General features: G+C 36.1%; 1 protein-coding gene and 1 long non-coding RNA gene across 3 annotated transcripts; both read right to left on the reverse strand.

The window, feature by feature from the left end:
* Window positions 1-2,084: 2,084 nt before the first annotated feature.
* Window positions 2,085-9,209, reverse strand: LOC109013753. The gene is made up of 3 exons (XR_001999625.2): window positions 8,597-9,209; window positions 6,803-7,163; window positions 2,085-2,752 (listed from the first exon to the last, which is right to left on the reverse strand). It is a non-coding gene; the product is annotated as an uncharacterized LOC109013753 (long non-coding RNA).
* A 490-nt stretch (window positions 9,210-9,699) lies between these two features.
* On the reverse strand, window positions 9,700-13,098 carry LOC109013749. 2 transcript variants are annotated; one of them, XM_035690164.1, is made up of 5 exons: window positions 12,834-13,098; window positions 12,584-12,724; window positions 11,738-11,939; window positions 10,825-10,869; window positions 9,700-9,900 (listed from the first exon to the last, which is right to left on the reverse strand). In XM_035690164.1, the coding sequence occupies exons 1-5, from the start codon at window positions 12,978-12,980 to the stop codon at window positions 9,878-9,880; spliced, it is 558 nt and encodes a 185-aa protein (XP_035546057.1). In that variant the 5' UTR covers window positions 12,981-13,098; the 3' UTR covers window positions 9,700-9,877. The 2 variants fall into 2 exon arrangements, with proteins under 2 accessions (XP_035546057.1, XP_035546056.1); XM_035690163.1 differs by having other exon boundaries at window positions 10,825-10,878; window positions 12,834-12,995.
* Window positions 13,099-13,579: the final 481 nt, after the last annotated feature.

A 13,579-nucleotide genomic window follows, 5' to 3' on the forward strand; every position in this document is an offset into this window, starting at 1 on the left:
CCTTGGACATGACCATAGATACCTGGATCTCAAAAGTAGTGTCTCCAACCTTATCATTAATTGGCCCATATACATCAATGGTCCATCCAATAGCTATGGTACTCAGCATTCTAAAGTCAGCCATCACAATACCAGGCATAGTGGTAAAACTGAAACTAACGTAGGTGCTAACAGCAATTGAAAACATAGGAATATTGATAAATTTGTAACCCACTGCAATCAGGCTTGGCTGGCCAATAATCGGCCAGTTGACAGAGACAGCTAAGATAGGGGCAATTACCTTGAAGCCCATTGTGAAGAAAGCACTTGTTAAGTACCCTCGGAGACCTATGAAGAGACCCCACCTCTTTGGACTAAATTGCAAATATGGCCTTTGAACACGGTCAGTTACAAGCAGGAATATTGAAATACCAAGGTAAAACAGGACCTCGAATAATAAAGAAGTCACAAGTTCTACAAACAGCACATCGCCCAGTAAACACTCAATTGCCTCAGATAAGAAGAACTACAGAAGAATCAATGATGAAATCAATGTGACAGGGGCTAACATCCAAAGAAATGAGCTCTTCCCCTCGTTAAAAAGGGCTGACAGCAATTTGCCTTCCTTTATAGACTGGTGAGTCAACCCATAAAATGAAATTAAACCCGATTTACCCCTTAAAGGCTCCGCCCCCTCAATTCCACTAGCAGCAACGCCAGAATCAGAATTTTCCCTGCCTGAAAATTGCAACTTCTCGTCTGGGTTATATTTAGCAGCACATACAATAATTCTTCTTTCTAAGCCCAGCACTGAAAATTTCTAAAACACCCTTTTCAAACCAAGCATCAAATGTGCTGGATTCATATAGATCGAATCGAGAGAGGTAGAGTCACTACCCCTAAGCATCAGTTGAGCACCAAGCTTTGAATCGGTCTCCACCAAAGAATGAGAAAGAGCTCCCTCCATCATTATTTTTTTCCTTCCTCTATCAAAAGGCTTAAAAATAATTTTAAGGGGCACAACATCAAACAGAGAGTGAGCCAGAAATTTCTTACCTCTCAGATTTGTCTCCTTCCCAAAATCGAACACCATGCCATTCAGTGTATGCATAACCACAATTACAGAATGTCGATCTGAGAAAATGACATAAGTTAATGGCTGAGACATGTGGTGATGTGGCAGTGGTGCCTTCGCCGTATGGGAATGTATCGGTGGCTGATTGTTGAAGGCGTCGTCGAAGAGATTTTTGGAACGTGAAGAGGGTTGGGCTTCGGCTAAGTTGGATTTGAGGGTGTCGTTTTGGTGGATGTGTGGGTTTTCTTCTTTGGGTACAACTTCCGTAGAATCTCCCGAATCATCGATGGGCTCTTCATTCTTCGCGCCCTTTTCGTCATCCATTCATCTGAGATGGCTAGAATCAAATATTCCATTTTCTTCGGCTAAGCTGGATTTGAGGGCGTCGTTTTGGTGGATGTGTGGGTTTTCTTCTTTGGGTACAACTTCCGTAGAATCTCCCGAATCATCGATGGGCTCTTCATCCTTCGTGCCCTTTTCGTCATCCATCCATCTGAGATGGCTAGAATCAAATATTCCATTTTCTTCCTGCACTATCAATGGTTGTGAATTGTCGATTGAAGCCGTAACTGCTTCCTTCTCTTCCACTAATTCTTTTGAGCCAAAGACTTCACTAACTGCGACATTTCCTCCAGAACACTCAACAACAGACTTAGATTCTTCTTCGTCCTCCTGGTATTCAACAACTACTGACCTCCGTTTCCTAACCTTTAATCTCATTAATTTTTCCATAACATCGTACCGATTAGTAATATTGTTCTGCCTTAACAACCAATGAAGCATCATATCTATCAAGTTGTTAAAGTTGTTATTAAACCCCTCAAGACTCTTTTCATTAGCGCCTACCCGCCGCTGTAAGGCCTCTTGTTGCTACTCGAAAAATAGTTTGTCCTCCATAGATCGTCAGCTCTAGATACCACTTGTTATGAACCTGCTTGTGAATGGCTGATGTATCAAAGGAAGGTGATGGGAAACAGGGAATATGGTTGTTGCAATGAACAAGTAGAATGCACACCAGTTGTTTGTCAAATTGCTAAAAGGAAATTACACTATGAATTGCTACGGGAGTGACTTCGAGGGCTCCCAAACCTCCTTACAAAAATTCAACTTCCACAATCTTCCCAAGATGCCTCACACTCATTCCTCTCCTTGCCTTAGTATGCTGCACCCTAACAGAATTGAAACAAATTAAAATTACCACTATCACTAGCTAATAGGTGACAGCTTGAACGCACCGTTTGGAAGACACTTCCAAACGGTTGTGTTTTACAACTCTACTGACATTTATTTAAACGGTGCGTAGCACCCTAGCTAATACATAAAGCAGTACACGTTTCCTTCACTTCTCATATTAGTTCGACAGCTCCAGACCCCTTTGCACTTCGAGTTGCTCTTCTCTTCTTCTTCTTCTAGTTGCTTCTGTCAGAACCATAACAAACTGCCTCTCTCTCTCTCTCTCTCTCTCTCTCTCTCTTCTCACCTCCTTGTTCCGTCGAGTTTGTTGAAGTTGATCCAGATTACGTTGCCTAGGTAAATGGTCTTGCACATCCTGAATCGGATTACTCCAAGTTTGTTGAAGTTGATCCAACTGGCAGATCTAGAAGAGTACACCTCTCTCTATCTAGAAGAGTGCCTCAGTTGCAGCCCGTCACAAGGCAGACGATCATGATAAGTAATTGATGGAAAAAATTTGCTGTTCTGAAATGAGCAATTAATGTAGTATTAATCACTATTTTCTACTTGTATATTAGCATTGTTGATGCAATAAATAGAAAGTCATTTAATGCACGTATTTGCTAGGATATTTAAAAAAAAAACACATGATATTTTTTAATTTACACGGTTTTGTGCTTTTGTGAATTTAATTAGTAGATAAATGTAATAAATATGCATATTGCAAGGGTCAAGAATTGGTCGTTTATTCACTTGATTTTAATTATTCATTCATTTTGTTTGAAGTTATATCTTTGGAAAAAAATAAATTTAATGCCTTAACTATTTTATTATTACTTATCTTTTTAGATTGTTCTTGGGCAGTTATAGCTATGGAAGTTATTGCCGCCGTAATAAAAAGCAAGTACTCGGAAGAAGATTTATGAGATATTTCTTTCCATAAGTTTATTGATTGTTGCAAAGAAGAAGAGAGTGAGAAGGATTTGAGTGGATCCAAACCAATGGAATTAGAAAGAAAAATGATTATACTTTAAAAGTGTATATATTTCCTAGCAAATCTAAAACGGAAGAAGAATGTATGGAAAGAATTATTGGTTGATAAAAAAAAAGTCTATGGGTTGTGGGGACCGAGTTGTGGTATTGGCGGATATAGAAAAGTGACACGAAAGTCGATTCTCTAATCTATCAGATAAAAAAAAGAACATAATTTATGGAACTCGTGTCCAATAGTAGTTTGAATGCACGACAATATTGCAACATTTGTAATTGTTAGTTAATTTGTATGTGTATATATTCTCAACTAATTTTGTTTGGAAGACATTATTGTCAAGCTTGCGTTTCTACTATTGTGAGCTTGAGTAACGGTTCGGGTATGCTACTGGTTCATGTATAATAAATGATGGAATTGAAAGTTTAAATAAAATTCATTTTGAGATGGAAAGATGTTTTGATTGAAATTAAGAGCGCTTTATATTGAGAATATTTCCATTTTCCAAAAAATTTAGGTGTGTAAGTGTAGGCATGTGTATGCAAGAATTTAATTATGTGTAACCTTTTCTAGGAGGCATTCTTGGTTTTTCGCTATATATAAGTGAGTTTTTTGCATGCTTTCCCATGGCCTTACTCTTAGAACTTGACTAATTTCATTCACTCCCTCATTGAATATTAATGTTGTATTTCTGTCAGACATCGACGACATTTTGTTTAACTAAAATTTTTAATTTAGGAATAACACCATAGGCCATGAGTAAATGAGAAAGAAATCCCTTTGTTTAACTAAAAGTTCTATTGGGTTGCAAGATCTCATCTCTCCCTATAAGATATATTGGACTTCCCTTGGGAGCTTCCTATAAATTGTCTTCGATTTGGGATAGAGTGATCGAGAAAATTGAGAGGTTGGCTGGTTGGAAAATTATTTATCTGTCTAAAGGGAGAAGAATTACACTGATTTAAAGTATGTTGTCTAATCTTCCAACGTATTTCCTATCCCTCTTTCCTTTGCCGACTGGGGTGGCTAGTAGATTTGGATCTTCTGAATTTTTTTGTTGGGCGGTCTTGGGGAAGAAAGAAAGTTCCATTTGGCGAGTTGGAATAAAGTTTTGTATCGGTTTGTTGGGGAGGTTTGGGGATTTGCAATTTGAGGCTTTTTAACAAAGCTCTTGGGAAATGGCTTTGGGGATATCATTTAGAAAGAGGTGTATTATGGAGGAATATTATTGATGTTAAATATGGGAGGACTTGGGAGAGTTGGGGTTCTAACAAAGTTATAGGTGCGTACAATGTGGGTCTGTGAAAATCTATTTCGAATGGTTGGGCGAAATTTCTTAACCATGTTTCTTCTAAGGTGGGTGGAGGACCAAGGTGATATGATACCATTTTGGCATGATCTTTGGTGTGGGCACATGGCTTTTACAAATGCTTACCCTATTCTCTTTAGGATTGCAAGGGATCAAGAAGCCACAGTGGTTGATTCTGTTATTTTTTTCTAATAACATCCCTCAATGGAATGTGAGATTTATTAGAGACGTTCATGATTGGGAAGTTGTTTCATATTTTTTCAGCAGGCTGTATGATATGAAGATTGTGTGGGGAAGGGAGGACAATTGTTGTGGAATCAGCTAGTAACTTCAGCTTCTCAGTTCGTTTTACAAAGAGCTAAATTGCCATTGTGTTGAACAATTTCCTTGGAAGTGCATTTGGAGATACAAGATGCCTAGTAAAGTGGCTTCTTCTGCTGGTGGGTGTCTCTTGGGAAGATCTTGACTATGGATAATTTAAGAAAGCATGGTATTATCTGCTTAGATTGGTGTAACTTGTATAAAAAAGATGGTGAGTTCGTTGATCAATTATTTCTGCATTGTGAGGTGGCAAAGACCTTTTGGGATAAGATTTTCAGGAGGACGAGTATTGCTTGGGTGATCCCTAAGAGGGTGGTGGATCTATTGGTAAAGTGGCTTCTTCTGCTAGTTGGTGTCTCTTGGGAGGATCTTGACTATGGATAATTTGAGAAAGCATGGTATTATCTACTTAGATTGGTGTTACTTGTATAAAAAAGATGGTGAGTCCGTTGATCATTTATTTCTGCATTATGAGGGGGCAAAGACCTTTTGGGATGAGATTTTCAGCAGGACGGGTATTGCTTGGGTGATCCCTAAGAGGGTGGTGGATCTATTGGCTTGTTGGAAAGGGTTTATGGGTAGCCATCGCAATGCTGCTATTTGGAAGATGATTCCTCTATGTTTGATGTGGTGCTTATGGTTGGAAAGGAATGAGCGGTATTTTGATGACAGATAATGTTCGTTGAAGAATTCATAGTTTTCCATTTGAACTTTGTCTTTGGGCGAATGTTCTTGTATTGATTGGGGACAAGTTTCATGATTTTGGTTTAGCTTTTTCTAGCTCCTAGCTTGTATTTTGGTGTTTCCGCCCGTATATATCCTGTGTACTTGGGTTATGCCTATTTACTAGCCTTAATAAAGCTATTATTACTTTTATCCAAAACAAATGGTCTTCTAATATTTTTAGCTTGTATATCAAGAGTGGGATTGGTGTAATCATTTTGATAGTGTGTTGCATCCAATAAAAGAACAGAAAGTAGTACTAAGTGATGCAAGATTTTTGCTTTATTTTTTCTAATGAAATAAGTGACATAGCATTTTATACTTGTATGTGCATGTTAGCATTGTTGATAAAAGGTCACAACATTTGATATGATGTGTAAAATAATATATCTTTTCTATACGTGGTATGTTGAACTGAACTAAGTTTTTGAACTCTGAAGCCAAATCAACAAAGGTGAACTGAAACTCAGTAAATTGAGTGAAGTAACTAAAACAATAACATCTTAAGCATATGCAAAGCTGTAATTAATTAATTAAATCCATCCACTTCCAAAGTAATATTCATTTACCATGCACATCCTTAACAGATTTTAGCCTGAAAGACAATACTGGAATTTTAGGTACCTCGTCTCGCACAACAGCTTGGTTGCCTCCATCGGCAAAGTACTTGGTCTCCAAGGTTATATAATACCTCATTATATCGAAAAATTGAGTCATTACTTTTGAAAAAAATTAAAATATTAGAATTTCAGCAGCCATTTATCATTTATACAAAGGAAAATGCTAGTATGCCCTATGAGTTTGCCCCCTCATTTTGACAGCTCATGTATTTAATTTTTTTTTTAAATTGTTTTTTGCTTGATGGTTAAAGAAGTAACTTTTAGTGATATAATCACATTATGCACTGACTTTTTTTTTTTTTTTTGAGATGTATGCACTTACCTTATATACACTAAAAGGATAATCACCACCAATTAACTTCATTGGAATTGTAATTACTACACATCTGAAATTCATTGTGGAAAAGTTGTGCATTCTAGGAAAAAGAAGCATATGTGATCATCACCAATACATATAGGAATGAGCAGTATACAACAATATTTGTTAACGGCTACTTATTAGAGAATTCCCCTATAATTTTAATTTTAAAAACAAAATCTGGAATAATATCTAAAAGATGGTCATCATGTTTTGAATTTGTAACGAAATATATATATGAAAACATGTTGTGCACCTCACAAGGCTTAGGAGAACCTCCTTCCCTGCCTCAAACTCAAACTCAAACTGCGGGCAACATCCACACATGACAGATAATCTCTTATATCACATGGATAGTGCTACTAGTCCATCTTCTGATTCGGACTGCTCCTTTGTGAATAGGCCACATGCTTGTTTCGCAAAAATTGATGAAGTTTTTGTCAAGAATAGCAATTCCACTTCTACAACAAACCAGATGTCAGCACCAGCAAAAGTCTCATGTTCCTTTATGAGACGAACATATCAGCAATTGAAATCTCGATTAGTAAGTCCTCTTAAAGAAATATCTACAAATTCAAAATCTGAAACAATTTCTTCTCCAAGGCCAAAGCAGGTACCTGCTGGAAATTTAAGAAAGAGTAAAATGCGATATCTGAGTGGATCTAAGGATGGAACTCCCCAGAAGAGATGGATTTAGTAAATGGTGAATACAAATGGTTCCTACAATTACTTAAACCAATTTAATATTTTTCAACAAAATTTTATATAACATCCTAACCATTATAATTTATTTGGAAAATTAAAGTGAAATCATTCTTGTACCCTTTTAATGTGAATAGGCAATGCTTTATTTGTTGATTGAGCACTTTCATATGCTTTAATTAGTGTTGATCACTTGATCTCCTGAAATCCATTTTCTTTCGTTGAATGTAGGAGATATAGAGGTGGAAGAGTTTAAAATATTTCTGCAATTTGGATAAGAGATGTGTGACTTCCACAACTTCCAAAATGATGCTTGGGCCATGGCACGTGATTCCTGATCACTAAAAAATCACACTCTTTCATATCATCAATTGGCTATAGGTCCCAGATGAGTCTCTTATAAACTTTTTTTTTTCTCTGTATTTCTTTCTAAAATAAAAGTACGATGCCCTTATGTGGGCAAGATATAATCGACTTTTTGTTTAGAGACGATCTGACTCTCAGTGTGGTACCTATCAGGATGGTTCACTCATAATGTAGCATTATGAATATTTAGATTATCGCAAGTCCCTTAATTTAACTCATTTATTGCTCGTAGTTGATAAGATAAGTCATGGTTACGAGAAGATAGGAAGGATGATGGAGAGGATAGGAAGGGTGATGGAGAGTTCGATTTGGTTTAAAATATAAGACAAGTCATGGTTAGTGATCGACTGAGAAGATAGTGACAAAAATGGTGGTTGACAAGTTGTGATCACCAAGTTTGACATTTAAAAATATACTTTTTGCAGTTCATTTAAAATTTGCTAATTTAAAGTCTGCTAATTTAAATTAGAACTTGACGAAGAATTCATCTTACATGTAAAACAAACAAAGAAGAGAAAAATTAACACAATTACACAGCAGCTAGTTCGCAACGTGGCAAACATCACAAATCTAAGATTCTAATCTATATTTTATAACAAAACTGTATGGTTTAAGAAAATGCCAACACAATATTAAATCAGCAAAAAAAAAATCAACACAATATAAATTATAAACCTAATATCAAAATTCTGAACCTGTGAAGTACGGAGCTATATAAAATCAAAACCTAATATCCAAATTTATAAAAAATAAGTAAATAACTATGATTTTATTTTAAATAAAACTTGTGAAGTACGGACCTATATATTTCCAATTCGAAGGTTATACACTCGGGAATCAGGGCTATATATAAACTTGTTGTAGGTTATATATTCAGGAAATTCGAAGTAATAAGATTTTCATCACTAAAATTGAAACAAAAGATTAGACTCATAGAGTATACAAGTTTTATACTGAAAAATGAAAATCTTCAAAATCATACCTAAAAAAAATGATTGTGGGCGTGGGATGCACCGTTTGCCAGAGGGATGTGGAAGGCTGGGCCACTGCCCACTGCTGATGCCGCCGTCGGAGAGTGGAGAGGATCAAATGAGAGGGTTGGCCGCTTGCCGCTTGGGAAGAATTGTCTGTTGAGGCTCAAAACGGAAATGGAGATGGAATGAAAACATTGAGAAGTAGAGGGCACGCACGAGTTGTTTAAACCCTAGGTAGAAACAACGCCGTTTGGCATAAGCCAAACGACACCGTTCCTTTTTTTTTTTTTAAACTAAAGAAGCAGATTCGCAGAATAACGTCATTTCACTTATATAAGTGAAACAGCGTCTTTTATTAATGGTATATATATTAAAAAAAAGAGGTTGTTGACATTGGCCGATTTATTTATTTTGGCTGGTTTAAACCTCGAACCGAACCAGCCGACACCGATTTTGTTAATTTACCACCGCCAATCGATCGGTTCCTTACTGATTTCAGCCAGTTCTAAACTTCGACGGCCGGTCTGAGTTGGTGTCAGTCGATTGGTCGATTTTTTGTACAATCCTAGTATAAAGGACCTAAATAAGTGATAATTTTAAAACTGGAAAAAAAAAATTAATAGCCAGATTTTAAATTTTAAAAATTAGTCTAACTCAATCAATAAATAATAAAGAGGCCTTAACGTAATTATTGAACCTTATTAAAATCATCAATCTCAATAATTAAAAATTCGTGAGCTTATTCAATATAGCTCGTCAAATATTATTTAAGCCCAATAAAATATTCTTAATATAGCAATGGGTTGACTTGTTTCATCTAAGAAGTAAAGATTTATTTACATAATAAAGTATTTACATGATATAAAGTGTTTTTTTGAAAAATGGAGAGAGTTGAATTAAAAATACCAAAATATTTTTCTAATATTATTTTTAAATTTGAAAAAGTTGAATTATTTTTTCTGTTTCATTTGAAAGTTTGGAAAAATTGTAATGATTTGTTTGAAAAATATTTGTGTAAATGATATTTGAAAAGGAAATGAGCTTGAGATGAAATAAGAAGGAATGGATAAGATAAAACATATTAACAAACAACCCATTAATGTCAAAAACATAAATGAAAACATTGCAGCCATCCATGGGTAAATTTAAAACAATTTTGAAAACAAAATTCTAAGTAAATCAAGGAAAGTTGAAATATCACAAAAACCAAATAAAAACAAAGTAATATTCTTCCATTGAGGACAACCTCCTTAAACTCCAATCCAAGCATGTCACCTCCGAATATCTTCTCAACCTCCAGGAAGTAAATGACCTGAAAATGACACTCAAATATCCACCAATTGGTCACTCATGTAAAATCAATGACAAAAAATATCATAAAGTGACGATGATAACAGTACGAGTTTTGAAACGATTCAATCAATAATATTCACGATCAATTTTCAAGTGATGCTGATGCATATACTGGCATCTAGACAACCTAAACTCCCATCCGCTTTGGCTTTTCCCTTTTCCCAAAATTAGCCTTCAATTCAACATACTCAAATGCAGTCAACCATTTAATCCTAATCGTAGTATGTAATCCGGTGCAGCTCACTCAAAATTTTACCCCAATTCAAATTTGCATAACATCACCACCTTCGAAAGCTTAAGACTTATACAATGACAAGGACAATGCTTGCCTTACAAATTATTTACTCGTTTCATCGCACGCTCTATAAATGTTCACCATCCTTTTGGGTCCAACCATCAAACTTGTACTACATCACTTATTTACCATTCATTTTTGTCAGCCTTTCCCATTCAAGGGTGCAATAGGTTAATTTTGATATTTTAAGGTGGATTTGGATCCTCCGCTGTTCCTGAACGAACTGAACTCTTCAGCCTAGAGTGGGGGAGAAATAAACACGCAAAGTGAGTCTTACAACATTTATTGAGTATTTAATGTTTCTTGAGAAATTCACTCAAATAGCTATACAATAGTCACTAAATGCCATGGGACCCACTGTGTCTCTACCCCTCTCTCACTCTAGGCCCTATAGTTTGAGCAGGAGCTCTAAGAGATCCAAGATCGTTTGGGAATAAAAACTGTATTGCGAAAATGGAAATCAAAGAAAAGAAAAATATCATTCAAAAATATAGAAATTAAGGCACAAAACTCAGGACCAAATATATGTGAGAGGAAAGAAAATAAATATATCGATCTCATATCCATTCAAGATGCAAAAATACTAACCATTGACGAGATGGCCTTCCCAAATCCATTCTTTCCCATGGTTTCCTGAACCGACTTGACAAAAATCAAACAAAATAATGAAACATAAGCAGCAGAAATGGAATCCCAACACAAATATCTATGAAAAATCAAGGAAAAGCAGAGTTACAACAATCACTCCTATGTTTTTGCATTAGTTCACACTTGTATCTTGTAATTCCAAAGCAAATAAAATTTTTCATCACAAGTACTGTTTTGTTATTTCAGTGATTTTTTAAAGGAAAATAAGATAATCAAACCCACAAACTAGTAAGCTAGACCTAAAAGCCAAGAGTTAGCTGCGGAAACATTCTCTGTTTTTTTTTTTAAATTAGCACCGGGTAGTTGGGAACAGCATCCCGAGTCCCAACTAATCCCGAGGGGCACAGGCCCTTGGCAAGGAGTTTCCCACAAGTGCACATAGGGTAATTCAAGGGGAAAACCCCTCAGTCCGATATGCACCCACTAGGATTTGAACCTTAGACCTAGGAGGGAGCATACCACCAAGACCAAGGTCTTTACACCACTTGAGCCAACTACTAGGAGTTAGCTTTGAACACATTCATAGACCTCCCCACATGCACACGAGGTCAATGCCCAACAAATTCTCCCATTTAGATTATGTAATGCTTCTTCTTTGACGTCATGCCGAAGGTTCTTCTCACCTTGACTACCACAAGGAACAACAATGCTCCCAAAAAGCAATAATTGGTTGACGGAGAACAAAATTATCAAAGTACAAGATGTCCCGTTGGTTGTGAAGTTGGGGGAGGCCAAATCAACAAAGGTGCCTCAGTTAATTGAGTGAAGTAACTAAAACAATAACATCTTAAGCATATGCAAAGCTGTAAATAATTAATTAAATCAACCACTTTCAAAAGTAATACTCCTTTACCTTGCTCATACTCAGCAGGTTTTAGCCTGAAAGACAGCACTGAAATTTCAGGTATAGCATCTCGCACAACAGCTTGGTAGGTCTTAGTCTTGCCTCCATCGGCTAAGTCCCTGGCCTCGAAGGTTATATAATACCTAATGTTATCGTAAAGGTGAGCCATCACTTTTGAAACCTTAACAAGCTCCAGCTTTGCATTTGTCTCCTACATACGAATTAATGATCTCATAATTATAAGTAAAGTGTATTACGGTAAACAGTCAATAACTACGCATATATTTACCAAGATTGAGAAGAGAAACATTTTCGTCAACTAATTTAAGAACCAAGGCTGGAAATATACAAACTGGATTCTTTCTCTCTCTTCTCTCATGACTCTTTAGTTCTTTGCGTACTTGGAAAAAAGTTTCTTGTATTGGATGGAGATGATCTTCATGATTTGCTTTTAGCCTATTCTAGTTCCTAACTTGTATTTCGGAATTTTCACGTCTACACTTGCTGTGTACTTTGGTTATGCCTATTTACTTGCCAATAAAATTAATCAAAAAAATTTAGAGGTAAATCCCTGCCGATCAGAAACAATTTTGGGGTAGACCTCTACCTCCTCCTTTCTCTCCTTATAATCATGTATCATCGTCGTTATTGGTAATCAAAGCGTCCCACATCTGATATCACATAAGAAGCCTTGATTGTAAAAAAATTCTTAGAGACTTCCCTTCCAAGTGATTCTAGGGTTACCATCCATGTAAGCTTCATATAATCATCTCCGTAGCACAAAAATTTTAACAAAACTGAAATAAAGAAAATACGAGAAAATACCGATGCAACATATCAAAAAAAAAAACCAACCGCGAAGCGACGGTTGTATTCGTCGATTGCAAGCTGCGTACGTTCTTTGTAGATGAGGAACGCATGGTAGTAGGTGTTGAGGTCGCGTGGTTGAATCAAATTGAAAAGGTAGCCGGCGATGATTTCGGGAACATCGAAGCCCTAAAATAACGAATCATTCGATTTGAGGGAGGAGATGAAGGAATGAAGCCAAAATTAAAGATAGGCGTGATCGAGGAAGTTAGAAGAAGAGAATGAATTAGGCACAAACCTCGCTCTTGGCAACTGCAGACCTGTAGAGGGCGCGTTCTTCGTCGGGTAAGGAACGTTCATCAATTCCGTCACAGGGACCGAGATCGCTATCGCTATCGCTATCCTCACCTTGCATCCGTTTCTTATCCGACTCTCCCGAATCCATTGGATTTATGAAGCAGCCTGCCAATGTCACGGCACTATATATATGAGCTGAAAGGAACGGTTCAAGCGCCACGTGTACATCAGACTTTGCGAAAGTTATCCTGTGATCGAGCCATTTTTGCAATGAGTAGTGATAAGCAACAACACTTTTCACAACACATCTTATAAAATAAGAATATTTTTGTAAAGTGATGTTAGTTTTATAAGATATTTTACAAATATATCCCTCCTTTTAAAATATTATTGTAAAAAGTATTGTATAAAGTGTTGTGTGTTTATCATTTTTCTTTTACAATTGACGGCTTATTAATGGGCATCGTGAATTATGCTTCTACAGTAATTAATTATATGTCTTTGATATTGCTTTTCTCCGGATCTCATTCTCTTTTCTATTCTAACATATCATTCTACATGTCCTCAAAATAATACAAATTTTAAACAACTAAAAGTAAATACTAAATATTAAAAAAAATTTAATTTAGAAATAACACCATAAGCCAGAGTAAATGAGAAAGAAATTCCTTTACTTAACTAAAATTTCAATTTTAAAATAGAAAAAATATATGAAAAGAGATGGAGCCCCCTAATTCTATCCGAATT

This window comes from Juglans regia, chromosome 5, assembly GCF_001411555.2.
Source record: "Juglans regia cultivar Chandler chromosome 5, Walnut 2.0, whole genome shotgun sequence".
Classification (NCBI taxonomy): Eukaryota; Viridiplantae; Streptophyta; class Magnoliopsida; order Fagales; family Juglandaceae; genus Juglans; species Juglans regia.